This window comes from Manis pentadactyla, chromosome 6, assembly GCF_030020395.1.
Source record: "Manis pentadactyla isolate mManPen7 chromosome 6, mManPen7.hap1, whole genome shotgun sequence".
Classification (NCBI taxonomy): Eukaryota; Metazoa; Chordata; class Mammalia; order Pholidota; family Manidae; genus Manis; species Manis pentadactyla.
Window position 1 is genome coordinate 44,293,789 of NC_080024.1, and position 27,653 is coordinate 44,321,441.

The 27,653-nt window shown below is 36.3% G+C and overlaps 1 protein-coding gene across 1 annotated transcript in view; it reads right to left on the reverse strand.

The window, feature by feature from the left end:
• Positions 1 to 1,967: 1,967 nt before the first annotated feature.
• The window catches only part of COL3A1 (collagen type III alpha 1 chain), a 37,911-nt gene continuing 12,225 nt past the window's right edge, over positions 1,968 to 27,653 (reverse strand). The window contains exons 6-51 of the mRNA XM_036881666.2: positions 26,024 to 26,077; positions 25,514 to 25,567; positions 24,806 to 24,859; positions 24,092 to 24,145; positions 23,884 to 23,937; positions 23,181 to 23,234; positions 22,758 to 22,802; positions 22,564 to 22,617; positions 22,059 to 22,103; positions 21,414 to 21,467; positions 20,921 to 21,019; positions 20,323 to 20,367; positions 20,067 to 20,165; positions 19,851 to 19,904; positions 19,627 to 19,734; positions 19,355 to 19,408; positions 18,663 to 18,761; positions 18,293 to 18,346; positions 18,001 to 18,099; positions 17,615 to 17,668; positions 17,446 to 17,499; positions 17,063 to 17,116; positions 16,444 to 16,497; positions 16,070 to 16,114; positions 15,397 to 15,495; positions 15,204 to 15,311; positions 14,897 to 14,950; positions 13,341 to 13,394; positions 13,200 to 13,253; positions 12,471 to 12,524; positions 11,792 to 11,899; positions 11,291 to 11,344; positions 10,940 to 10,993; positions 10,582 to 10,743; positions 10,355 to 10,462; positions 9,270 to 9,377; positions 8,551 to 8,604; positions 8,354 to 8,461; positions 7,818 to 7,871; positions 7,328 to 7,435; positions 7,000 to 7,053; positions 6,796 to 6,903; positions 5,640 to 5,937; positions 4,474 to 4,661; positions 3,823 to 4,065; positions 1,968 to 3,102 (exon numbers count right to left, since the gene is read on the reverse strand). Of these exons, the coding sequence (XP_036737561.1) occupies positions 2,956 to 3,102; positions 3,823 to 4,065; positions 4,474 to 4,661; positions 5,640 to 5,937; positions 6,796 to 6,903; positions 7,000 to 7,053; positions 7,328 to 7,435; positions 7,818 to 7,871; positions 8,354 to 8,461; positions 8,551 to 8,604; positions 9,270 to 9,377; positions 10,355 to 10,462; positions 10,582 to 10,743; positions 10,940 to 10,993; positions 11,291 to 11,344; positions 11,792 to 11,899; positions 12,471 to 12,524; positions 13,200 to 13,253; positions 13,341 to 13,394; positions 14,897 to 14,950; positions 15,204 to 15,311; positions 15,397 to 15,495; positions 16,070 to 16,114; positions 16,444 to 16,497; positions 17,063 to 17,116; positions 17,446 to 17,499; positions 17,615 to 17,668; positions 18,001 to 18,099; positions 18,293 to 18,346; positions 18,663 to 18,761; positions 19,355 to 19,408; positions 19,627 to 19,734; positions 19,851 to 19,904; positions 20,067 to 20,165; positions 20,323 to 20,367; positions 20,921 to 21,019; positions 21,414 to 21,467; positions 22,059 to 22,103; positions 22,564 to 22,617; positions 22,758 to 22,802; positions 23,181 to 23,234; positions 23,884 to 23,937; positions 24,092 to 24,145; positions 24,806 to 24,859; positions 25,514 to 25,567; positions 26,024 to 26,077 (3,873 nt within the window). The 3' untranslated portion in view covers positions 1,968 to 2,955. The remainder of the gene's footprint in view (positions 3,103 to 3,822; positions 4,066 to 4,473; positions 4,662 to 5,639; positions 5,938 to 6,795; positions 6,904 to 6,999; positions 7,054 to 7,327; positions 7,436 to 7,817; positions 7,872 to 8,353; positions 8,462 to 8,550; positions 8,605 to 9,269; positions 9,378 to 10,354; positions 10,463 to 10,581; positions 10,744 to 10,939; positions 10,994 to 11,290; positions 11,345 to 11,791; positions 11,900 to 12,470; positions 12,525 to 13,199; positions 13,254 to 13,340; positions 13,395 to 14,896; positions 14,951 to 15,203; positions 15,312 to 15,396; positions 15,496 to 16,069; positions 16,115 to 16,443; positions 16,498 to 17,062; positions 17,117 to 17,445; positions 17,500 to 17,614; positions 17,669 to 18,000; positions 18,100 to 18,292; positions 18,347 to 18,662; positions 18,762 to 19,354; positions 19,409 to 19,626; positions 19,735 to 19,850; positions 19,905 to 20,066; positions 20,166 to 20,322; positions 20,368 to 20,920; positions 21,020 to 21,413; positions 21,468 to 22,058; positions 22,104 to 22,563; positions 22,618 to 22,757; positions 22,803 to 23,180; positions 23,235 to 23,883; positions 23,938 to 24,091; positions 24,146 to 24,805; positions 24,860 to 25,513; positions 25,568 to 26,023; positions 26,078 to 27,653) is intronic.

The window sequence follows — 27,653 nt, forward strand, 5'->3', positions numbered from 1 at the left end:
GACTGCCTTTGGAATTTTTCTGTTTCCTCCTGTAAGCAGACAGGGAACTGAATGAAGTGCTTATCTGAGAAATGTCAGAACACTTAGCTATATGATTATGAGGATGTTGGTAAAGTAGAGTGAAGATTTTGGCAGCTACAGTGGGATTGTATTTGACTGAATGTAGTGTCTTGCTCTGTGTTAAGATGTACTTTTCTAGAGCCAAGCTTATAAGAAGTTCAGATAAAATCCTATCAGAAAGTATCCATTAACACTTTCCTTTAGTATACATTATAAGGAATTCAGCATCCCAACTGTGACGTGGTTGGAACTAAATGATTTCCTTTGTATATTTGGGAGAAATCACTCTTAAGCAGGAATCAGCAAGAGAAGACTGGCTAAGAAAGATGTCTCTGGAATATTTCATGTGGAGCTGATGGATGGGGTGATGACTGGTTTCTAAAAGGCTACACCCAACTTCAAATGAAACTCATCTGACAAGAGTCCCAGGTTGCCTTCATAGGCCCCTGCTAAGAGAGAATGGTGAAGCCAGAGTATATCCACATGAAAAAAATTTAATTAGGAAGGAGAGGACTACAAGAGGGTCTAGATAGAGCAGTTTTGAGTTTCAGAGGAACAAATACCATTTCCATGAGGTCTTTAATCTTTGCCTGCTGGCAAAATATTAAAATCTTCTCTTTCCCCATTTAAGCCAGAGCAGTTTTCTAGCATATATGTATATAAATCTGGGGGGTTGCTGAACACCTTGGGCCATCCTCGCCCACATCCCAGTACTCCTTTTGTCACCCAAGGCTCTTCTCTACATCTTTACCAACGTCTTTCTGAGGCTGAGCTGGAACTCATTCATGCTATAAATAGCCATGAGGAAGCCAAGGGCACTGTCTCAGGGGCTCCTAAATGCCAGCGTTGGGGTTTCTGTACTTGGAAGAATATTGTTACCAATGTTGTGGATGGATATTGTGCTACTTTAGAAAAAAATATCAACAGTACATTAGACATAAAAATTTTGACTCAAGCCTTTCCTGTCCTCTCTGAGAGGGAGGCCGGGATGATCTACCAGGCCAACCCCAGGAAACACTGCAGGTTTTCGTGCTTCTCTCTGGACCAATATGGAGAAATAAATCTATGGATTGTATGTACTGTTTGTGGACAGGCACAACACCTACAAAAAGTATTTACCAAGAAGAGAGATCCTATTTCTCACATTTGTTTAATCGAAGGCAAAGAGGAATTAAGATTGCAAATCAACGTTGAGATGGGCAGATTATCCTAAATTATCCAGTTGGGCCCAATGTAATTATAAGGGTTCTTAATGAATAACTAACATTGGTTGCCTCTAACATGAAGGATAAGTGAACTGAAAGGCTTGATACTTAACTGATGGAACTTTTATGTTTGAAAGTAGTGTTATTGTTACACACCATATAGAGTGTGTAGACTTCAAACTGTAAAGTCAAACGGGTAAGACTGCACTATTTTAATTTACAGTAACTAAAAGAATAAGAACTTGATGGGGGAGAAGGGCTTGACCCAAGAGCGCAGTGAGGCAGTGTGTAGGATTGGTGGAAGAAACCTAAACTTGAAATTATTCTTAATATTAACATCTGTTTTGCCAGATCCTGCTTACTTACTGATAAATTGCCAGCATCTTCCTCCCTGATTACTCCCATTTTGGGGACAACCTAATTTACTGTCATTATTTCCAGGGATTGAATCAAGCAGAGTGCCCTCAGTTTTCAATATACCCCCAGGAGTTCCACTAAATATGATCTAAAAATCTGCAAGACTTCCCAGCAAGCACTACCTTTGTCCTGAACATAAGCTGTATTATCGCATATTCCCCAAGGCCGTTGCATTAGTAAGCTGGAGAACTAGAATTCAGTATGCATTTTTTTAAGGAAATCACTAGAGTTCTTGAGTGTCTACATACATTTGTTACATCTATGAAAAGTGACAAAAGCCAGAAATGTTTCATTATGTTATTTTATTATGGGTGTCTGTAAGGAAAACAGATCAACAACCACATACAAGCTTACAAAGTTAAATTTCAACACATTCTCTGTGTTATTGTGACAAAAGCAGCCCCATCATTTGCTTTTTTTGTTGTTGACTTTTGCAGGAGGAAGGGAGAGTCCCCGGAAGCCACATGCCAGAAGCCTTTCTGACAGGAGGCATGTACAGATGGTGCGCATTTATGTTTTGATGCAAGGCAACAATTCTGACCTCGAGTTTTAAAAGTGAAAGTACGTTAGCACCATAACATGTGCCTTTAAAACCTTCCCAAATACTGGTAATTTGATAATTTCAGCAATGACAAGAAAAGAAAAAAGCACCTTTAAAAGTGGTGTATATCCAAGATTTAAATAAACTTATTTAAATATGTGGATTTAAAAATATTGCTTTAAATTCTTGTGCTACAGTCTACTTTTTTTTTTTACTAATGTTTTAGGAAATCAATTAAATTTTTGTAACTTTTGCCAATTTACACACATTTTTTCATCTACTGGGACTTACACAATTCATCTGTTTCTGACCAGGTTGAGGTAGTTGAAACCAGGAGGTCTTTTCTAATTTCATGTTTGACTATTTCAGAAAGAAAGGTTATCTTTTAATGGCACACATAGTCATTGCTCTGCAAATGGGCTAGGATTCAAAGAATGTAACACAGTGTTATTGTAAGAGTGTTGAAGTTTATTTATTATAGCACCATTGAGACATTTGGAAATTGGAATTGGTAAAAAAATAGAACAAAAAGCATTTGAACTGCATTTGGTGTAACAGCAAAAAAAAAAAAAAAGTATCTTTTTTTTTTGCCAAGTTATACTTTTTCCAAAAAATTTTGGAAATAAATAACTGGAATTTAGCTGGTCACTTGTACTGGTTGACAAGATTAGAACAAGAGGAACACATATGGAGTGTGAAATTTTTTTGCTTAGGTTTCAGACAGAGTTTGGTTTATAAAAAGCAAACAGGGCCAACGTCCGCACCAAATTCTTGATCAGGACCACCAACATCATAAGGTGCAATATCTATAATAGGTAGTCTCACGGCCTTGCGTGTTCGATATTCGAAGACTGTTTTGCCCCATTCCCCAGTGTGTTTCTGAAAGAAAAGCAAAAAAATGTAAGTTGTCATGGCCTTACAATTACTTAGACACTGCCTATAACCAAGTTAAAAAAAAAATTTGCTCTTAGGGAGTTACGGACTTGCCGCGTCATCTTCCCTTCCCTATATAGGAGCTGTAATCCTCCCAGATGATGAACCATATTGTCAATCAAATGCATTACAGGGCTTCCGGGCAAACCCAGCAGGGACATCACCACAGGCCAGCCCGTTCTTGGAGGCCTGGTTCTGGTCATTGCTACCAGATAAATGGCTGGTTTACTAAGAAGTGGGTAGGTCTTTCATAATGGAATTTGCTAATATTAGAAGTGAATTCTCCCTTTGTTCATAAATGATACTAACAAAGGATAGATTTAAAGTTAACCTTTAAAATTTAAAAGAAATCAGAGATTTTAATCAAGTCCATATGACAGCTGTTGTGTAGAATGTATAGCAACCTCCAGGTTATCTGATAAAATTTTTATTATGGTTTTCAATTTCAATTTTTTTTCATTCCAACTGGTTTTTCCCTTGGAGCTTGAGGAGACATATTCTTTTTGTGGTATTTAACTTTCCCCAGAAATCATTCAGGGACTCGACTCACACTCAATGCTATCTTTTGTTTACCCTCATTCTTTTTATTTCTTCATGTCAAAGCAGTGTGATTAAACTAGAAATGCTGAGATCATTACGACCCATGCTGATAAAAATGTTACTTACAGTGCAACCATCCTCCAAAACTGTGTACGTGAATTTGCTGTTTCCTTCAGCCTTAAATTCACCTTCATTTGACCCCATCAATTTCAGGGCTTTCTTTACATTCCCACTGGCATGATCCATGTATGCAATGCTATTCTTGCAGTGATAGGTGATATTCTGGGAGGCCCGGCTGGAAAGAAGTCGGAGGAATGCCAGCTGGACATCGAGGACATCTTCGGGAAGTTCAGAATTGCCATAGCTAAACTGTGATAGGAAACAAATAAAATTGATCAAACGTTTTAGTTACAATTGTATGTAAGCGATTCATGCAGTTTAGTGTGGCCATTGCAGTGTAGGTTGTTTATATATTTTATATATGAATATTTTACATGTGAATATATTTTTATTGCCCATACACCATATAATGCTAGAGTAAAAAAGGTCTTAAGAATTGAAAGAAAGATGGTTGTGTACGAAGAGTTAATTCAATCTAACTTAGCTCTTGAGAAACAAGTTATTAAAGTTATAAAAGTATTCACCAGAATATATAAAATAATTTGGGTTCTTCTATTTAGTAACTAACTTTGCTTTGTGGTGAACAAATGGGAGGGGGACTAAAAAGTTCAAGTAGTAGGGATGACTAATTTAAAAGAACAATATATCCTTTCTTACCTGAAAACCACCATCCATGGATTCTCCGAACCAAACATATTTTTTCTCTGAACCTAAATCTTTCCACCAGTTCTTACGTGGAACACTGGAAGGACTGGCACTTAAGCATGTTTCCCCAGTTTCCATATTACAGAATACTTTAATAGCATCCATCTTGCATCCTTGGTTAGGATCAACCCAATATTCTCCTGAGTAGTCACAAAAAAGGATAACGGGGATCAGTCACAAAATCCAGTAATGAAATTTGGACCAGAATGATTTTGTTTGTTTACCTGGTAAGGCATTCAAATTAACTGCTAATGAATTTGTATTTCATATATTTGTATTTTATAGTGTAGCATGATAGAGAAATTTTCAGATTGAATTTTGAGATAAAAGAATTAGCTATGATGATTAGAGAACAGTGAAGTAAAAAACAGCATCTAGATATTGAACAATGGAGATATAGTAAGTCTAGACATTTTGATTGGTATATTGTATTTACTGAAACCTCTCTTTTTAAAGGATGACTACCCATTTAATGTAGTTTTGCTTAATAACATAAACTGTCTAATCCAGATTTACGTCAATAGGTCTAAACCTAACCTCCCTGTAATTGATGTTTATCCTCTATTTTAAGTAATTTTCAGAAATGACTCCTAACAAAGACAATGTTCCATGTCAAGATGTTGCAGAAACACTATTGCAATATTTCATTTAATTTTATACAATATTCTGGAATACACAATTTAACTTTTTTTAATATAAAAATCCCATAATTATATTTACACAAAATTAAATTGCATTAAACAAACACTGCAATAATTAAGTTGCCAATTATGTCTGCATCAAATTCCATAAGCTTTATCCTGAGAGTTATATATGTTGCTTTATCACTCAAATAACTTTGGTATGATATGCAGACACATACAAAACTATGATTTGTATTAAAATTTCTACAAAACCATCTTAGTTTTCCTACATTTGTAATATTTTGAAGTTATTTATGTTACCTTATAAGTACACCTACAGTTTATATTTTCTCACATTATCAAGCAATTTCAATTCAACTGACATTCTTTAAGTACTATTTCTGCTATAAAATTTTCTTTTCGCAGTAAAAGTTCTCTTCCCCAAATCCTAACCCAAGCAGCTTTCTCTGCAACCATGAAAGATTATCCACGTACCGCTCTTGAGTTCAGGATGGCAGAACTTCAGGTCTCGGCAGTTCCGAGCAGGGTTTTTACGAGAACCATCAGGACTAATGAGGCTTTCTATTTGTCCATTGACTGATTTGAGTGAAGTCATAATCTCTTCGGTGTTGATTTTGAAATCCATTGGTTCATCTCCATAGTATGGGGCAAAACCACCAGCCTTTTCACCTCCCACGCCAGAGATGGCAGCAACCCCACCTCCACCGCAACATGGGCCAGGGGCACCGGGGGGGCCAGGGGGCCCTGGCTGGCCTGGGTGTCCTGGGGAGCCCTAGTAGGGGAAGAGCAGGCATCACTGAGGTCTAGGTGCTTGGTTTTTGTTGAACGTACATGCTGTTAGCCCAGGAAAATGCATTAAAAACATGTTGTGTCACTGTAATTATTTTAATAAAGATTTATTTGGGGTGTTTTGTGATCAAATGATAACTGACTTATAATAATTACCATGAAATTTATGTTCTACTATAAAAGAACCAGTGGTGTTCGAGCACAGATTTTACTCTATTATGTTTCCTTCTGAAAAAATGGTGTAAGCAGTTCTAGTGCTGATGGGACCAAGGGGATATGTGTAGGAGAAGGAATCTAGCTTCTGGTCCCAGGTTGGTCATTAACTTTGTGTCTTTGGTCTGATCACTTAACTTATTTGTATTTCAATTGCCACATGTGCAACTTTTGGGGATGATTGTTTTAATTCCATTTATTCCAAAGCTGTGGGATAGGAAGGTGTTAGGAATGACGGTATCAGTAGCAAGCAGGATGAGGAAAGCTGGTTGAGAAGTAGACCATACTACCTACTTACAAGCCATTATGGTTATCATAAATGTGAGATCTTCAGTACGATCAACACTGGCAGAGTTCATTTTGTATAACTGGGTTTATGTTTTTATTCTGACATAACTGTTAACTGGTCAAACTGTAAAAAAAGCTTTTTCACCCTGTTATTATAGTGTGATGGAGAAAGTCTCAGCATTGTGGAGAATGTCTTAAGGTCATTGTTCATTTTCCAAATGAAGTTGGTTGATTGCATTGTTTTTAACTCACTATCTCAGTTTAAAAATACTGCAAAGTGTTTCTGAAAATGTGAAGATGATAGCAAATTAAGTATACGTATTCACAAGTGATGCCTTACCTCAGATCCTCTTTCACCTCTGTTACCTCGAGGCCCTGGTGGCCCAATGGGACCTGGATGCCCACTTGTTCCATCTTTGCCAGGGGACCCACTGGGTCCAACAGGTCCCTAAAAAATTATCATGTTATCACAATGCTAGAATATCTTTCTTAGTGCAAACATAAAAAAAACATGGACCTTCAAATATCTTCCTGTGGTACTTACCCGGGGGCCTGCAGGTCCTGGGCTACCGACTGCACCTTGGTGACCAGCAGGACCCTGAAAGGAAAAGAATGGTGAATATGAATGGAGACTTTACATTCAAGACAAAATCAAGAAACATGGGGATCATGAAGAAATATGATTTCATATTCCTTCTATCTCCCCATTGTCTCATGTCAGCTATTTCAAATAAGCCCTCAAATCCATTTTCATCTCCTTTAGAATATACTATTAGAGATGAACATTTTTCTACTATTAGTCTCTAAGATTTGCCTGTCTCATCAGTTAGAATATATTGAAGGAAATTTTTCAACAAAACAGGTGCACTTACTGGAGAACCTGGGGCACCTGGATTACCAGGGAATCCTCGATGTCCTTTGATGCCATTAGAACCACGTTCACCTGTTTCACCTTTGTCGCCACGTGGGCCTTGGGGACCCTTTACAAACACATTTTAAATTAAGGTCATAGACACACAGGCACAATGGAAAAACAAAATAAAATTATAACAAGTCTATTTTCTGACATTCTCTTAGCTAGCAATCCCCTCAGCAGACACTGCCCACATGGGACAACAAGGACTGTCCTTGTGGTTGGTTTGATTTTGAACTGATCATTGCATGGAGCCCCAGTAATTGATTTGTATATCCTTTTCCTGAAGGAACTTTTAGATCCTGAGTTGCTTTGTATATCATTAAAGGAAAACTTAAATTGTTTCATAGCTGTATATTTTGTCATCCCCTTTTCTACAAACATGCTGGAAAGTAGAATCTTTCCTATACTGTAGAATGAGTTAAAAAAAAAAAAATAGAACAACTTACAGCAGGACCTCGGGAGCCAGCAGGACCTGGAGCACCAGAAGGGCCAGCAGGGCCCTAAAATGAAAACACATGAACAGACACAGGAATTATTTATTTATTGATACAGTTTTGTTTTATCTAAAAGTTAATAATTTCACTAAGATAGAATAAGAGGATGCATGTTATTATTGAAAATCAGTATCATTTCCTCCTGAGAAGTCCTTTCCCTATTTACCTCTTTCCCACAGGGTCTAAACAGGAAAGCTGAGAAAGTCGTGCTAATCCAGCCTTGCATTTACCCAGCAAATCTATATATATATACTCAGTCTAAATAATACTGTTTTGAATTTTGGAATGAATTCTTCATGGACTACTGCCAGAAATTTCCACATCCACTCATCACTGCAGCTGCCAAGGAATGACTAGCATAAAAACTATGAAACAAGTGACAGCAGACCATCTGGTGTGCAGGTCTGGCACTCCATCTTCTCTACCTACTCATCTCTTTGTTAAGGAAAATAGACAAGTAAAGGAGGATGGGACTTTTTGTAACTCACAGTTTCTCCTCTGTCACCGCTTTTTCCAGCTGGACCGACAGGGCCTGCCGGGCCTGGGTGACCAGGAGCACCAGGGGCACCAGGAGCACCGTTTTCACCACGATCCCCCTGGGGATAAAGGTACGGATCCAAAATAAATATGATCAGCAGGTTTTTTTTTTAATTACACAAACCTATTGTACATATGTTCGTTATACCTTGCCACCAGGAGCTCCATCTCGGCCTGGCAGACCATCTGATCCGGGATTTCCCTAATTAAAAAGAAAAAAACAAAAAAAAAAGAAATCAAATTCTTTGAAACCATTCAAATACTATCTAATCCATGCATTCTTAATGAGAGCAATATTATCCTAAAGAGGATAAAAATTGCTTCTTGGGTGTGACAAATCTTAAATATGATAATGGGTGTGGCCCTTCAAAGGGTCATAATACCTACACAGATATCCAGTGTATCTGAGGTACTAATATCTCATGGGATGAAAGAGGGAGAGATGATTAGGGAAAAAAAAGTCTGAAAAGGATCCTTAGGGAGAGATAATAAATAAATGCTTGAGAAACAGTAAGTTAAGCTGATAATGGAAATCTACCATTTCAGAAAAGACTCATCACAAACAACATTTTCACCCAGAAGGAATGTTGTAAGTTAGGCTCTCTCCATCCCCAGCTTATTTCTTTATTTAGCTAGAGATCAGATTCTTTTCCATTAATGATCATTTGTTGGGTAAATATATTAATTAACATAAATATTCAAGGTTATTCTAAGTTGGAAAAGAACATCTGTTATCAGAGAAAAAAAGAACTTTGGTGTGTAACAGCATTTGCCATTTTAGACATTAAGGTCCAATTTGACTCTTGCTTAAGTAAATTATTAAATACTACCTGGATAATTGGATATTTCCTAAGAACTGGTACTTACATCTCTTCCAGGTTCACCAGCTGTACCGGCCAGACCAGGAAGACCCTGGGGTCCAGGAGGACCACGTTCTCCATTGTGACCACTAGGTCCCGGTTTCCCATTTTCACCCTGTGTACAAAGAAATAAAAGACATTTTATTTTAACTTAAGAAATCAATTAATGTAATGTTATGAAAGGTCTGTATTTCCCAGGGAGAAACCTTGTTTATTCAATTTCTATGAATCTGTTTCTAAAACCATCCCCACCAGGTTTTGGGAGAAACCTTTGGCAAAGTAAGTTTCTTTATATTTTCCCCTTGCCCAGTGACTGAGGATACCAAAGGGCTGAGTAATAATGTTGATTATATTATTCATATCTCATATTCTAATATGAGATGTATAAATAGACATGTTTATTGTAAAAAAAATAATAATGATGAGTCATTATGAAATTATAGGTTTATGGTGACAATCAGAGTTAGGTTACATTGAACACTTGGCACTATCTAAAGAATACACATTTACTAGATATGTTCATATAAATTGAATACACTTTAATGTTATTTTTTATTTCAGTACAATATTGTATGGCATATTTTTCAAAGAGGTGCTCAAAGTGTCCAAATGTGAGCCCTAATAATACAGAATTATATCATCCCATTTTCTAAATGGATTCTTAAGATGTTAAGCATTAGGATGTTATGAAATATTAGTGAAAGAAAATCAGAAGTGCAAAAGGAATTGAGCTGATGGATAAATTCATATCAATTAAAGGTTTTCATAGGTCTACAAGCTGACGTTATTTCCCTCTTCGAGACTGACAGTCAACAAACTGAAGAATGTTCAGTTGCCCAACAAAGGTATTTGAGATGGCAAGATATTTTCCTGTGCTATCAATTTATTTGTGCTTATGTTCAAGCCTGGTCTATGATTTGCATTGTTTTTGTGTCCGTGAGCCTTTTAATAAAACGTGTGCTTCCTGAAAATCTGAAGATACCAAGAATTTGCATTCATTACAGGGAAACTTGTTCATTGCCTACTTGCTATGGTTATGTGCTCCCTGAGGGCTCCCAAAGGAAACAAGAGCCCAGTGAAGGCTGCACTCACCTTGATGCCCTGTGGTCCAGGGCTTCCCCTAAGTCCTGGCATGCCTGGTGGTCCTGCAAGACCCCGGGCTCCGGTAATCCCTGCAATTCCAAGTGGGCCTGGAGCTCCCTGTTGTGACAGATAATGAATGCTTAGTTCTTTTTTTACATAACTATATTTTCCTCTTTTGAATTTATAATTTAAAATAACACAAGATTGTCAATCAATAGAGCAATGAAACCACTCACCGGGGGGCCCTGGGCGCCGGGTGATCCCTTCTCACCTGGTTGACCAGCATCACCTTTTGGTCCTGACACCCCAGGGCTGCCAGGAGCACCGCTGCTACCAGGTGGACCTGGGGGTCCGTCTTTGCCTGGAGAACCACCGGGCCCTGGTGGACCTGGGTTACCCTACAAAGAAACATTTGAAATTTAAACACTTCATAATGAAAAAGTGAATTTGTTGTCCCTCCTTTACCTGTGTTCAAATAATTTTATATGGGGTTTAAAACAAAGGAAAGTAGCAAAGAGTAAATTTCTTATCCTATGCATATACAAATGTTCTTTATGGAATATGTAGTGAAAAAATACTTTAAAAATGACTTACATTGTTACCAGGAGGACCAGGAAGGCCACGACCACCAGGGAAGCCAGCAGCACCCTGTGAAATGATGATGTATTTTTAAATTTCAGAAGTTCAGTAGAACAAATAATTAACCACTAAAAACAAATAAAAAGTAAAAGAAGTGTGGTAAGATCTGCCTTTCTACCTTGGGGTCATTCATGGGTTGCTTTGTCCTCTTGTTTTTTACATATAACTTGTATATGAGTAAGAGATTATAATTTTATATTCTCTTTAGGGATCTAGTACTTTCAAAGCATTTTTATGCAAATTGATATTAATGAATGCCTTTCAGTAATAGTTTAGAGAATAATAATTAAAGGGATCAATACTTACAGGACCACCAGGACTGCCGCGTTCACCTTTGACACCTTGAGGACCAGGGGGACCCTATATGGAATGCAGGTGGAAATGGTTTATCAGAATAGCACCAAAATCAAAATTCGGGAGAAGCATTAAGCCTTCAAAAATGGTAACTACTTATTGTGATCATTGCTTGGCAATATACACATATACCAAATCATTATACATCAATTATATTTCAATAAAACTGGGGGAGAAAAACTACAATGGAAATGAGAGCCTACAGCAAAAAAAAAAAAAAAAAAAAAAACCAAGAAACAAAATACAAAAACAACAATAACTCTATGAAGCAGTTAAAATAACTTGACTGAGGTCATATCTAGATTGTTGTAACCAAGCTTCAAACTTTGGACTACATTCCTCTGAAGACTGTACACTTTTCACGGTGACAAGCTCTCTCAGTATGAAATATTAGATTACCAATAACCCTTAGTGCTGCCCATTAGAAAGCTTACAGAAAGAGAGAATACTCACAGCAGGCCCAGAACCTCCAGCAGGACCTGCGACGCCAGGAGGGCCTCCTTCCCCTTTCTCACCAGGAGCACCTCTCTCGCCTTTAGCGCCTGGCTCACCATTCTGTCCCTACGTTCAGAAACAAAGACCACTTGTGAGCTGACATCCTTCACATTACCCTGGGCTTATCATTATTTTTCTTCAGAAAACAGAAATCTCCAGGTGGAGAGAGAAATGAAATCAGAAAAGAAGGCTCTCTGAAGACACAGCAAAACAACATTGATCAAAATACTTCCTTGATAAAAGACCATTTTCAGGAAAGCATTAAGACAAATTAAAGACATAAGCTATTTGCATTAAGGAGAAAATCTGTCCAAGGATTGTGCATTTGAAAAGTGAGTACCAGTACATTCATTTGAGAAATGCAGGGCTTAGAGCGCATTTTAATCAGTATCATCTTTTAATGGAAGAACTTTTAAAAGTTTCAGTGTTTTTAAATCTAGGGTATAAAGGCAGGGCAGTTGTTCTGAGTGAAGTATAAGAATAGAGATAATACAGTTTTTAAAAAAGGGTGGTGGAGCAATAACCCTATAGGGAATGAGTAGCTGAGGCATGACTTGAATCCAGACCTGTCTTATATTTTTCAGCGATCTAGAGATTCTGGTCTGTGTGACCTGTATGTTTTAATGTTCATACTTACAGGAGCACCAGGGAAGCCAGCAGGTCCTGGAGGCCCATGTTCACCTCTCTCACCCTGAAGTGAAAAATATCCCTGTTAGCCACAGTGAAGACCTCTTCCCCCAGGGAGGGTGCTGCATCTTCTGCATTGTCTCATCTTTCCTTTAAGCAAGCAGTAGGAAAAGTTAACGTAGTTTAATCTCTGAAGACTTTTCCATTTCTCAACAAAATTAGGAGTAGATAACACCAGACTATTGATTCCTTCTATCGCTATGATATTGTTTGTTAGAAAAATAATTTGAAAATTTTGAAGTGTTTAACACATGTAATTACATAATTTCTAAAATACGTATTTTAAAACATGGTAAGATGGTTAATTGCAAAATCAATCATAATTAAAAATATGAACTATGTATCTGTCCTGAGTTGCAAAACCTAAAGGTAGAGAATTTCATATTTAGAGGAAACCTCGGACAAAGATCTATCAACTTAAGGAATACTCATTTATAAATGCATAATATTTGTGCAATATTTTTCCCAGAGTTGTATAGAAAATAAGGCATGATTTAAAATTGTCTCTTGTGAATTTTAGATTTAAGGACTTTAACCTTCCCTTGCATATCGCATGATTCCTTAAGACAGCATTCCACCATTGGGACTGGGAGCCCCTGGGGCAAGACTGCCAAAGAGGGAAACACAGGTAGCTGCTGCCTGGGTGGGACTAAAAGGTGGAATGCTTTTTATCACTTACAGGGCCACCTCGAGGACCAGCTATACCCGGAAGCCCGGGGGCACCACCTTCACCCTGAAAAAAGAGAGAAAAAAGTAATATTGCCCTGCATCCAAAAAGCCAGACATTTTCTTTTCACTTCTAAAAATTTTTAAGTGTTACCTTATCTCCAGGCTGTCCAGCTGGGCCAGGGGGACCAATAGGACCAGTAGGGCCCTAAAATAAATAGAAATGTATTTTTAATTTTAAAGATAAAAAGCATCATTTTTTCCTATTAATCTTATAGAGAACAAATTGACGTATCACTCATCTAATAAACTAGATAATATGATTTTTTTATGGCTCAAATGATTTGTTCTTCATTCTTTTATAAATACTTCTAAAGTTAGTAAATATAAGATCCTGTGGGGATGACACTAAAGAACCATAAGATTTAGTGGCAATTAGTTGGTTCATTTTTCTTTCTATTGCAGAAGATAAATAATGTAATATAGGATCCTACAGTAATATATTTTAAAAATTAATGTGCATTGCATTATTCAATTGCTTGACAATCCAGAATGTTTCTTTTAACTACTCAAACTATTATTATACATATTAAAGCTTTCAAATTTATATTTTCAAATTTCAAAATTTTACTTATATTACATGAGTGAAGGATTAGGTTGTTTTTTTTCTTGTTTTGATTGTATGATGGCTTACCCATCTAGTTTGTCAAAAGTAAAATGTTCATGGATTTCTTTAGAACAACTACAGTAAATATAGCATTATGTAATGGCTTAATTATCATGTTCATTTGCTGCAGCCATATCTAGAAGATGTTTGCTAATGTGAATAGAATTGATTATAATTTTTGTTTTTAACTTTTATTTTGAAATAGTTATAGATTCCCAGGAAGTTACAAAGAAATATACAGAGAAATCCTGTGCCCTTTTCTTCAGCCTCCCTCCACTTTAACATCTTACATAACTATTGTACAGTATTGAGATCAAGAAGCTGGTGTTGGTACAATCCATAGAGCTTATTCAGGTTTCACTCCTTTCTGTGTGTGTAAGTAGCTCTATACAATTTGTTCAAGTGTAGCCTTGCATGACTACTACCATAATAAAGATACTCAAAAGAATAATCACTGTAAGATTCCCTCATGTCACCCCTTTATAGCCAAAGGCATCTTTATCTCCCCCATTCCAAATTCCTGGCAACAGCTAATCTATTCTACATCTCCATGATTATGTTATTTCAGGAATATTACATGAATGGAATCATGTATTCTTTTGAGATCAATTTTTCTTCACTCAGCATCATGTCCTTGAGATTTGTATAAATTGCTGCAAGTATCAATAGTTCATTCTTTTTATTGCTAACTATTCCAACAGCATGAATGTGCCACAGAATTAACAATGTATTTGAAAATCAAAAAGTTTCTTTATGAACACTATTGACTATCTTGGATTTTAGTGACTCATTATGACTTTAGCTGGTAACTTTCATCATACTTCTGAGATTTTTTTCACATTCTCAGGTCACCACTGAACTATCAGGGATTGATAATTATAAATCAGGAATTTAAACAGTCAAGTCATGTGGGTCTTCCTGATGCCTAGAAGGTGGCAAAGTATGGGTCTAACTTATCACAACATGTTTTGGAACTAATAGAAGTTGAAGTAAGGAACTATTCCATACAGGTAAGTCCTGTTTCTCCCAGAGCAAGTACTCACTCGTGGACCATCTTTCCCAGGAGCACCATCAGCACCTGAACTGCCTGGTTCACCCTGCAAATAGAAGCCAATATCATTGCATTAGAAGGATCCTCAGTGAAAATCTGTCAAGAAGAGGAGCAGCCCTCAAAATCTGCTGTGATGTATTGTAGGTGTTCTGATTAATAGCTACTCTATTAACACAAGTTTTACTTACTATAAAATGATAACATTAGGTTTGAAAATGGACTACTTTTCCAGAAATGTTGCTTTCCTTTAATCTACAAAGTCTGTTTCATTACAAAATTAACAGAAAATCAGTTGGTACCTTGTCACCCTTTGTGCCAGGGCCTCCAGGACCTCCTCTTTCCCCAGGCATCCCTTGCAGACCAGGAGAACCAGCAGAACCAGGTGGCCCAGGGGGACCAAGAGCACCCTGAAATTAAAGGGAAATTAGTAAATTCAAGAAGGAAATTGAATACATTTTGCAAAATTGAGGTGAATTAAATTATGTGGCTGACCTTTCCTCCTTCGGGACCAGGAGGTCCAGCCCCACCTCTAGGTCCTGGGGGCCCTGACACTCCAGGAGGCCCACGTTCACCTGGGGCACCAGAATCACCCTGTGACAGGAAAACATATCTGTTAGAAAACCCAGTGCTAAAAATAAAAGCAGAAACAACCTAAATTGTACTACTTTGATACAAACTACTAGGTTCTTAATTTATATTTTTGAACAATTTGGAAATTTTTATAGTTATAAAAGACATTTGATCAACTGAGTAAGAAATGGAAATATAAAAGAATTAGTCTAAACATGCAAACTTGATACTTGGTCTAATAAGATACCTTTTAAACTAATAGTATTATTTTATTCATAAGGGCAAAATTTTATAGTTCTTCTACCAAAACAGTTTTCTTATATAAAATCAACCTACAGGCAAGATTTTTCTTTTGAAACTTCAGGCTCATAGTTGATCCTAACGTATTTATTCATTCCAGAAAATTCTATTCTTCAGATGAAGCAAATTTAGAGTATTGGAAATATCTTGAGTTACTCTGAATGTATACATCAAATTTTAGCAAGGCTGTGCTTCTAAATAAAAAAGTATTTTGGTTTGATCTATTAAAAAATTGTCACTAATCAATTAGTCTAAAGCATGCTGAAGAAATTGTAAAATGATTTTAAATTATTACCTTGCCTCCTGGAATTCCAGGTACTCCGGCTTCACCCTTTGGACCCTAGAATATTGGCATTATTTGATTAGGCCTATATCAGAATTCACATTACAGAAATATAAACAAAATACACATTTGACTTGTTTGCATATTGTATGATTTGTCAAATCTTGATCTATGTATTCTTTCTTTAGTTCTTTTTATGGTAAAGTCCAAATTTTCCATGTAATGATTATGACTGAATATTTTTTCTCTTTTTTATTAATGGATAATTCAAAACTAAGTATTAAAACTCAGATGCAATGGCATGAGAAAATGCAAAAGTTAGTAACTGATAAATGATTATTCATTCTTTTGACTTTAAAGTTTTGAAAAAATGGCATGCAACTTACTGGTTCACCAGGTTTTCCATTTTCTCCTGGAGGACCACCAGTTCCAGGTATGCCCTACAAAGAATCATATTTGTGTTGTGTAATCACTTCAAACACTGCATACAGAAAACTTCTTAAGTATGCTTCTGCAAAGTATTCTTAAAAAGGCTTTAGTGGTCCTTTTAAGGGCAGAACAATTATGGCTCTCAAAATCCAATGACAGAGAGGTGATAATCATATTTTACAAACCTAGGTTTATCTCCCTCTATTCCTTCTGGTGTTGTATGTAAAATAAATTGATGAGCATGATAAGATAGATTTATCTGTATGAACTTAAATTAAAATGAAAATAAGTATAAGCATATAGAATTATGTGAGCTAAATTACTTTTTAAAAAATTATTAACACTCTCATTCTGGAATAGACATGGAAGTTATGCCTGCCTATTAATATTACCTGTCATTTTATTTCAAGGTAGGAAACAGCCTCCCAAATGTTAAGCTTTAGATGAATTGCAATCTATTAGTCTCACAAAGAAAGTGGAATTGTCAATCAACTCAACAAATCTAGCTATCTGAAGGAAGTACTTAATTGTCTGATACAAACAGGAGCCCAGTGACATTTAAATGAAAGTTCTTACTTGTAGTCCTTGTGGACCAGGAGGTCCTGAATCTCCTTTGTCACCACCTGGCCCCTATGAAGAAAAATAGAATGAGATGCTCCATTCTAAAGTATTCTTTCATATCGAGTCCATGCAGTTTTCATTTCAGCAGGCCCATGACTTAATTTAAAAGCCACTGATGTGAAGGAGGGTAGAGTCTGGCATGTGGATGTGATACAAAGGAGACGTGAGATGTAAACGTTACTCACTGTCAGCATGTGGCTAGCCAGCTAAGTAAGCCAGTTTCAAAATGGCTTTAGCGAACTCTAATGATACAGTGCCAGAGATGATATAATTCCCCAAGTCTTCCCTCTGCCCCACTCCCCCTCACTTTCATTCTTGATTTATGCGAATGAACTTACAGTTGGTCCTGGGGGTCCCTGAGGTCCAGTTTCACCATTCTTTCCAGGAGGACCCTAAAAAAGGAGCAGTTAGGGAAGCCGAGATAACAAAGTAATGAAGAGAGGTCTTAGGGCTGGAAATAAATGCCTCTGTTAGAAGGCTGGGAATAAGCTGATGAAGGCTACATACCTGAGCGCCAGGACCTCCAGGGCCGCCTCGTTCTCCATTCTTGCCAGGTGCACCCTACAGAAGTGGCCAGGATTTACTAATTCTTGAAAGAAAATCATTCATCATATTTTCCCTCATCAGATTGTTTGTTCTACTGCTTCCACACACACATACATACATCCAAACCAAGCACTGCTCTCTAGAACCAGGTTTCGGCTAATGTTTCCACTCTTTCCTCAGAGCTCTACAAAAAATACTTTAGCTCCCTTCTCATGCAGTATTTTGATTTCCACATATTCTTCTGTGCTTTGAAGTGGAGATAAGTTTTGGTCATCTCCAAACCCCCACATGGAAAGTAAAAAGCCTTTTGTCATACACTTATTGAAGAAATGAAGGGAGGTACTCACGTCATTTCCTTTAGGACCAGGGAAACCCATGACACCGGGCTGACCTCGGGGACCAGATGGGCCTGGGGGACCTGATCGACCGCTTTCTCCTGGGTTTCCCTAATGAGGAAAAATCACAGCAAAAGAGGACTGATACAGATCTGATCAAAACCCGCAATATATATATATATATATATATATATATATATATATATATATATATATATATATATCAAGGCTCTACAATATACACCAAGGCTAGGCAAACTGTATTCACTGGGCTTGTAAAACCAGATATTAAAAATGTACATACAGGAGGCCCTGGTTTCCCATCGCTGCCTGGTCCTCCTGGGCTTCCGGGCATACCCTAGATCAAAGCAGTCAGTCAGGTGATTTTAAAATGATAATTAAAAAGTACACATATGTGTCTGTAAAATTTTAGATTTCCCCTAATACACATAACCCCTTGTTTGTGCACGCTTTTTTCTGTCTATAAAGTGTCTTGGTTAAATGTTTCATTTTCTATTCTTCTTCAATCAATCCACAAAAATTTTCTTGAGAGAGTTTTGTCTTGTTTTGAGCTTACAAAAGGTATAGTCTGATTTAAGCTGTCTTTGACCTTTCTTCATTTGCCTTTCTTCTTACTGAATGACAATGTTAATCAAATAAATGTTTCTCTGTACCCTCATTCCAGGACCACCAGGAACACCATCTCGGCCAGGTTCTCCAGCAACTCCTCTGGGCCCTGCAGGGCCTGGACCACCACGCTCACCAGCGGGACCCTAAGAGGCAAAATAAATCAACAAAAATACAAAAGATCCTTCACCATCTAGGTGTCAACAATATTGAGGTCATAACTAGGGAACTTCCTTTTGTCCCTTGAAGAGAGTTGGTTTGTTGTTGACATGCTCTGTATAAAGTCACTGTCACCTATTAGCTTGAATTGTCACATTGGAAATATTTTGAGGCAACTTTGGTGAACATCACATGCTTAAAAAAGCAATATTCAGTGGGCATAACCATACATTTATGTGCATATAAGATCAAGTATCTTTGATGATATGAAATCATATTTGTGTAACACTTAAGAACTTTCAGGCATTTCAGTTCATTTCATTCTTTCAATGACACAAAATAATTTCCAATTAACAGGTAGGTTAAAGGATTCTCATAGAGGTTAAGCAACTTGCTTTAGTTACAAAGCTAGGAGAAAAGCTAAGCAGGGTCTGAAATTATTGTTTTATGTTGGGAATTAATATATTTTTAGAAAGTCCAATACATTTCTTTCAGATATTCAGGTTTTAATAAATGGGAAACTATATAGAAGAATATATCTATTTGTAGTACTAGCATTTATGAAAATGAAGTTATCTACCTTTTCTCCTGGAAGGCCATTTGCTCCAGCAGGTCCTCGGAATCCAGGCATACCCTGGAAACAGGGAAAGGCAAATATTTCAGTCCAAAGCATTAAACCTTTCTGAGTGGCAATAGAGATATTCTGATGTTATGAAATGGTTCAAAACAATATTTGGGGTCAGATATTCCACTTAAAAAAATGGTGGTTGCCTTACTCTGAGGGTGAAGTTCTATGTGGATGACAGTGATAGTTGTGTTCCTTTTCCTTTTCAATGCCCATGAGAAACCTACCCTTTCTCCGGCAGCTCCTGGAAGTCCATTTGCACCAGGTTCTCCAGGGGAACCATCTTTGCCATCTTCACCCTTAGGTCCTGGAATACCTGGAGAACCAGCTTCACCCTAAGAAAGGAAGCAATAAAGAAATAATGATTTGGTTGCATAACATTTCCTTTTTACTTTCTAATTATAGTGTATTTTCACAAAATTTAAGTAAATATGTTTGGGGTAATACATACCCGTTCACCACGTGGCCCTGCCTCTCCTTTGGCACCATTTTTACCAGGTTCACCCTAAATGAAATGAAATCTTGTTTTAAAAACAGGGAGACTATAAAACCAGAGTGAAATCAACATAAATTCAACTCAACAAGAACAAAAAGCCTTCTATTTATATTTTTATTGTGGGAATTAAGCCATACCTTTCAGGCAAAAAAGGAAAAATAGGCAACTTACTGCACTCCCTCGCTGTCCAGGAGCACCATTGGTACCAGCTGGTCCTGGAGGCCCACGGGCTCCCATCAGTCCAGGAGCTCCAGGAATGCCAGCAGGACCCTAAAAACACCCCAAGAACATTAGCATTAGCCAAACTTGAACTTTCTTTTCAAAATAGCTAATTTAAATATCACACTTGTACTGTCATGCAAAGTACAAAGGAAGCCAAAAATGAGTGTGTGTGAATGAGATGGGGGACCGGATGGGGGTATCTTACCATTTCACCTTTACCACCAGGACTGCCATTATTCCCAGGAGGGCCCTAGAGGAGGAAAGAAACATATGAATAATGATGCAAATAGTGTCTATGTGTTTGAAGTTGGTTTTTGTAAATTTATTGTAAATGTATTGGTAGGTGTTGTACATAATACAGATTAGGTGATTCCCCCAACTATGGCACACCAAATAAAATGTATGCAAAAAATTATCATGATTTGAATAAGTTAGAATTAACATGCACTTGGTCTAAGTAATTAAATTATAAATAAACAGGAGAGGCTTCTGGTCTTGTTTCTTTAAATTTTTCTGATTGATGATTAGTTTGGGGCACATTCTTTGAAGTATGAGATAACTATCCATCCTCTACTTCACTCTGTCATATAAACATAAAATTCATAAATTCTAGAAAAGTACAGACCTCAAAAACTACCATTTGCAGTATTAATCATACCAGTGGTTATCATACTAGAGTCATTTCAGAGCATTAAGCAACATTTTTTTTCAAAAATGTAAGTTCAATTGATAGTAACATTAAAGCATATGCTTTCATGAACTAAGTGGTAATAATTTCCTCAATGGCCTTGTTTGCTACTTACAGGAGGACCTTGAGCACCAGCATGTCCCTGAGGTCCAGGTTCTCCTCTTTGTCCAGGGGAGCCATTTGAACCAGGAGACCCCGCAGGTCCAACTTCACCCTAAGGGGTAAAACCCTAATTAGTCAGTTTCCCCTGCTACTTCTAATCACTAGCCAGTTTACCCTTCATCCCTGTTTAAGACCCTCTTCCAAAAGCTAGAGTAGTATGACTATATATTCTACCTAAAGCAAAGAATCATTAATCATAAGGGCAGAAAAAAATGGTAACTTATTGTGTCTGTGTTATCTCTGTTTCCCAGAAAGAGACAGGGACAAGAGAAGTATAAGAAAAGATACCAGGATAATTGAATGCCAAGGGTGACACCCCTTTTGAAATCAAGAATAGGCCTTTAAAGACCTGTATAGATAAAAGATATCCACTTGACTGATGAAAAAAGAAAAAAATTTTGTGCCTAAGATCTATTTTATATTCTTCTATAGAAATACATGTTTACCTTAGCACCAGGGGAACCAGGGAATCCTGCAGTTCCAGGGGGACCAGGAGGACCCTGGAAAAATTAAACACAATATCAAGAGCTCTTAATCAAGTAAACAAAAGCTAACATTACTACTAAATAATAAGTGGTCACACACACAATAGAGAAGACAATTATGCAAATAAAAATATACTTTTCATTCATAAATAATACTATGTGGAGAAAGAAGAGTGATAAAGAGAGTGAAATATGAAGTTAGAAAACTTGAATCCCACCCCCTCCCACTTCTGCTATGAATTCTGTGACTTTGGGCAGTTTACTTAGTCCTAAGCTTTTGGACTCCCGTTTGTAGAATGGAAGTAACAATATTTCTATCTTGTAGGGCTCTTTCATTGTCATATCCAGTACTGCTAGCACACTAACACTGTAAGAACCACACAGGTGCTAGCAATTGGCTAAGTATAATAAGGAGTATCAGAATTTTGTTTATGGCTTAGTGCTTCTAGATTAATTGTTTAGATTTTGTTTATAGTTTTAGCATAAGTTTAAATCAGGGGAACATTATGAACAATGTTGAGTTTTGGGTCTACAAACCATACTAATCTACAATTCATAATCTCTCATCATCCTGAAGCAAATCAAAGTTAGGTAAAATTTACTTACTGGTTGCCCGTCACCTCCTCGAGCACCATCATTCCCTCGAGCTCCCTACAAAGAGAAGTTTGTCTCAAATATCTTCTTAATTCTGAAAGGCTAGTCACCAGAATATTTTGACTAAAATTCTGACTCAAATGAGTTGACTTTTTCTCAAGTATATTAAAATCTGCTTACTAATTATATATTTTTAAAGTTATAGTTAAAATTCTGGTCCATATAGCAATGATCTGATATACAAAGGTTGGATTCTCTGTTTTCCACAACTGAATGTTAATTAATGGCTCTAATGACATAAGCAAAGCTAACACTTAAAAAATTCTCAACAGTGATAATAACTATAAAACACTTACTTGTTTCCCAATAATTATGGCTACAATTTTATGGAGGTGACCTTAAGTACAATTTTATAGAAAAGAAATCTTCCTACAGATTGTCATTGCATGAAAACCGGGCTCAGACACTTATCTGTCACTCTGGGCTGTAATTTGGCAGCATCATTAACAATACTCACTGCGGCTCCTGGAAGTCCTGGCCGTCCTCTTTCACCAGGAGTCCCTCTTGGACCCTAAAGAAAGACATTGAAAGTGTGATTTTACCTTAAACTTGACACACACATAAGAACAGTTGTGGAGGGAGGAAGGCCAGCTTGGGTGAGATGGAAGTTAATAGTAAAATGGAAAATAATATATTAAGAAATGCAATTACCATGGGCCCAGGAGCTCCATTTTCACCTGGAAGACCATTTTCACCCTAGAAGTATAAAATATGTTGCCATTTTGTATAACAGGAAGAGACACTGATAATTTTACACAAGGTGCATATTATGAAGAATATTAATGAAACTAAGAAAAAGATATGCACTTTAATGATATCACATTTTTATTTACCATAAATCTCAATTTTTGCATTTTTAAAACTTGAAGTAATGAACACATAATCATTTCTAATCTAGACAGTTTAAATTTCATGGAAGCTTCAATAGAATGCCTCAATTTGTCATTGTTATTTAGCTCCAACAGTGCAAAATTCAAGTAAATTTCAGAAAAAAAGTTAAAGCCCAAAACATCAATCTTAAATATAATATGTAAATGAGTTTACTTATGAAAACATGATTTTGTTGTGAGTCACCTTTAAGCCAGGAGCACCTGTCTCACCCTTTTCTCCATTTCGGCCGTCGAAGCCCTGTGAAATGTAAGCAAGTAGTAAAAATATTAAGATCTGTTAACAACCCAGAATGTTGAGAACTTTAGATTTAATTTTGTATAACTAGCTTTTACCACATAACACTATTTTCAACATTAACATAAATAATTTAAAACTTTTAAATGGTTTGAGGACATTGGACATTAGTTCTATGATAAAAAATCTGAACTGATTAGAAAGTGCAATTTAGTCCAATTAGGAAGCTGCCCTATCTGTAGAGTAACAAATTTCAGCTTCACAGATTTTTATTTCTATTAAGATTGGTTTTTGGCTCTTGGTTCAATTGACCTAATGTTTTGTATAGAATAAAATTGATTCAATCTGTAAAACATATTGACTAAGTCAATGAAAAATGCATAGTCTCAGTTATATAATTTCATTTTGTTCCAATGGCAGAGAAAAGAAAATTATTCTTTCTCAGGCCTTTCCATACACTTAAAGACAGCTTAATTACTTTAGGAAAATAACTGGTTGGTTTGGTCAACAAAGTTGTTAAAAAAACAAATTGACTAGTTGTCAGAATCAACCATTTTTTTTTGGCCCATACTTAATTGCCCAGGAAAATTGTTTAGGCAAATACACACAGCCACAAGAGCAGCTTATAGTCAATTTTAGAAACTCTACTTACTCTGTGTCCTTTCATGCCAGGGAATCCAGGTATGCCAGCTGGACCTTTGATACCCTAAAAATAAGGAATAGAAAAGATAGTAATGAACTTTCAAGTAGAATCACAATCCAGTAGTAAAATGTCTTCTACTTTTAAGTTTCGATGGAATTACATAATAATTTCAAGCTAAGATCACTTCAATTGGATTGGCTGGATGCCGAAGACTTACCGGAGGTCCAGGCAGTCCCCGCTCTCCTGGTCGTCCGGGTCTTCCTGACTCCCCCTGGGGGGAGAAATGGAAAAAATACCTGGGTGCTTGTGTAAGAGAAAACACAGTGTAGTCAATTAGCGAACTGATCACTTTGCATTTTTCTTATCAAGGACTCATGAAAATGGCTGGGCTAAACATATAGTTGTGAGAACAGCTTTCCTAGTAGGAATCGGGAAGACTTCTCCCATATCTCAATATAAACATATGGATAATGCAGGCCCCACTCATCCCTGAAATATTATAACCATCTCTCTCAGTCTAGTGAAGAGAATTTGCTATTAAAATTTAAATGGGAAAGAAAAATGGCACTTATTAAAGGTGTTTCTTTTAAGTTTTTAATTTCACAAAGTACTGGTGTCAATTTCCTCATTATAAAAGGTAGAAAGAAGAAACCTATTTCTCCTCCATTTAAGTGATATAGTCACTGGATGAGTCTTATTGACAGTTAAGAAGCCTATTTGGAGGCTCTGTTAGTATGGAATTCAAAAAATGTTATATGTAGCAGTATAATACTGTATAAAAATTCAACAATTAACAAGCTAAAATGTCATAAAGAATCAGCAATTTTTTGGGTAAGGTTTTTCTCTCTGAGATTCCACCTTATGGTATATGTTATTTAGAATATTCCAAATTAAATTTTTTTGTATCTCCATTCAATTTTTAAAAACTTACATCTTTTCCGGCAGGACCAGATGGACCTATAGCACCAGGAGGTCCTGGAGGGCCCTGAAAATAAGGAAATAAAATACAAATATATCTGTAGATGTATTTGTTATAATCAATTTATTATTAACATACTATTTATCTTTCTTGAAGGAACATATATTGTACCTATATTGTACCAATATACCTATATTGTACCGAGTTTTCACTGTTTATTAAACTCATTTTCAATGACAATTAAAAGTATCATGTATCTATATTTTATAACACATGTGTATATAAAACCAAAGGCACTTCTACATTTTTTTTAGATATTGATTTTTAAGCATATAGGTATTTCCGAATATTTTGAAAATATTAAACTAACATCATTATGTATCAGAAGAGTATACTGAAGGTGAACTGAGGGGCTACAGGAAAATTAAATCTATATTTAAGAGAGAGATGATACTTGTATTCACACTAGAAATGTGGACTACTGTGATGGCTAACTAACCAGGGAACTCCTAGATTAAATAGTGTCTCTAAGATATCTAAACCATTAGGAGAATCCAAAAGAGCTTTGAACCAGTTCAGCTATCATAAAAATGCTGTTTATTGCTTTAAAATTTGAGCATAAATTTAATGTATATATTGTAGGGACTTATGATTTTGTAATGAAAATAGTTGTTATATAGGATTGTCAATTTATTAAATAGAGATAGAATTGTTACTTACTGAAGGACCAGCTTGCCCAGGTTCACCAGGGGGACCTTGGTATCCTGGAGAACCCTAGTGGATAGAATAATATGTAAATATTCTTAAAGTAACATAATGTTCATATGATCCATTTACATCTTGAAGACAGTATGAAATCAGGATTTGTGGATGTAGTCAGCAAATTTTATTTCAGTTTACAAAGATTGAAACCAAATTTTTTCAGCTCAGGGTAAAGCTAATTTTTTCCATTCCATCCACTTTACTGTACCTCAACTGAATTGTTTTGCACTTGAAGCTATATTTTGTGTGATTTAATTTTACCAAGGTTTTAATTGCTAATAGTTGTTGGTGGAAAGGGATTAAATATGAAATTCCAACATCTTTGATGGAATGATAGTTTCTTGGCTGTGGCTTCTCTATTTAAATTAGGATTATGCATACTGGAATGGTTAAGTACAGCAGGATCTGTATTACCTTGATTTATATAATATGCATGAAGAAGAAAGCACCACTAATGGCTATACTTACAGGGGAGCCAGGATGACCAGATGTACCGACGGGGCCAGGAGGACCGGGGGGACCCTGGAATGTAAATTCGAAGAATAAGTACAAAATAAATGTCTGAAAATACACTTTATCCAGGCATCAAAGAAATGTCTCCGTTCAGGAATGATACATCTTAAAGATGACAACATACTTCATTATGTGATAACTATTCATGGCTATGATTAATTTTGTTAGATCTATGAGGAAGATCTCATTTTAAACACTGGATAAAATTCCCACAGAATCAATACAAATTATTGGCAAATGTTGTCAAATGCTGGCCTGAGCCTTTCAAAGTGGGAATTCAAAAATCTGGAAAAATCCATGCAAAATGCTGAAAATCACTACAATAGTAGGATGATACTGGTACTGGTAAAGAAGGATTTTTTTTTTGGCTTGGCAGCCAGACCCATTGTGGAAAAATATTTATCTGAATACTATAAATCTCAGTTTCTAAAATTAATGAGGTAAGTAAACCCAGAGCTGCGTTATTATATCACAAGTTATGGTGACATGAAAATTTAGACATGCATATGAAAATCATCATACATGGGACAAAGATAAATTATAATTATAACCAATTGATTTATCATTGTTCAAAAATACAGATTAAACTAGAAACCTTCAGTTTTGTAACATACTACATGTAAATGCTGATATGAAATTATGAAATAACAGTTTATAATTAAATTTTCTCTTATAACCTCTTCTAGTATAATAAGTAGTGGCTTTTTTAGTTTTTATTTTTTGGTGTATATATGATGGAAAATAAGATAAGATACATAATTTGAATGTAGCTAAGACCAAATATTTACACAGTAAATATAATTCTGCTTCTAACTTTCAAACATACAAAAAAAAAATCCCCACAGACCCTAGCACTTTAGAGATTTGGAAATTTCTCTTTTTTGCAATGTACTTTATGCCAATTTTAAGGGTCTTTCTTTAATTGGTCATTTGGATCTGTTAGCTATAACTTTGTCCTCTCTAGTTTAGAAGTCACATATAACAAACAGGTCCAGTGATCTGGCCAGCAAGCCTCCTTAAACCCCGAGAATCCAGCGTCATGTTTCACTTACTATTATGTACCTATTCCTGGCAGTGAAGCGATAAACCTTTGCTAGTATTACTCCTCCTGAGAGCCTGTTCTACAACAAGGGTCACTTAAATGGGACACTATGCATCATGTGCATGTGCTCAGATTTCAATGTTTTTTGCTATTTTCTCCTTTCAAAACTCTAGGTCATTTACACTGAGGGAAACCCTTTACATACCATGTGAATAGTTATCATTACAGTAAAAGAATCTGAAGACTCAGAGAATCTGGAAATATATGTATTTGATTTCAGGACTGAGGTGAGACAGATTGTGATATTGGACATTCAGCACTTGGATTGTCACCTAGAAAGTAACATTTAATTAATGAAAAGACACTAAAAGAAAATTCTGAACAACTTAGGTATGAAAGAGGAAAAGTTGAAGTGAAAAATAAAATTTGGTTGCAACTAGGGAATACATGGGTGTGAGACCTACGCACGAAGGCAGATGGGCCCCCTGTATAGGCGGTTCTATAAAGATGAAAGGAATGGCAAACAGGCATGGAGAGATGGTG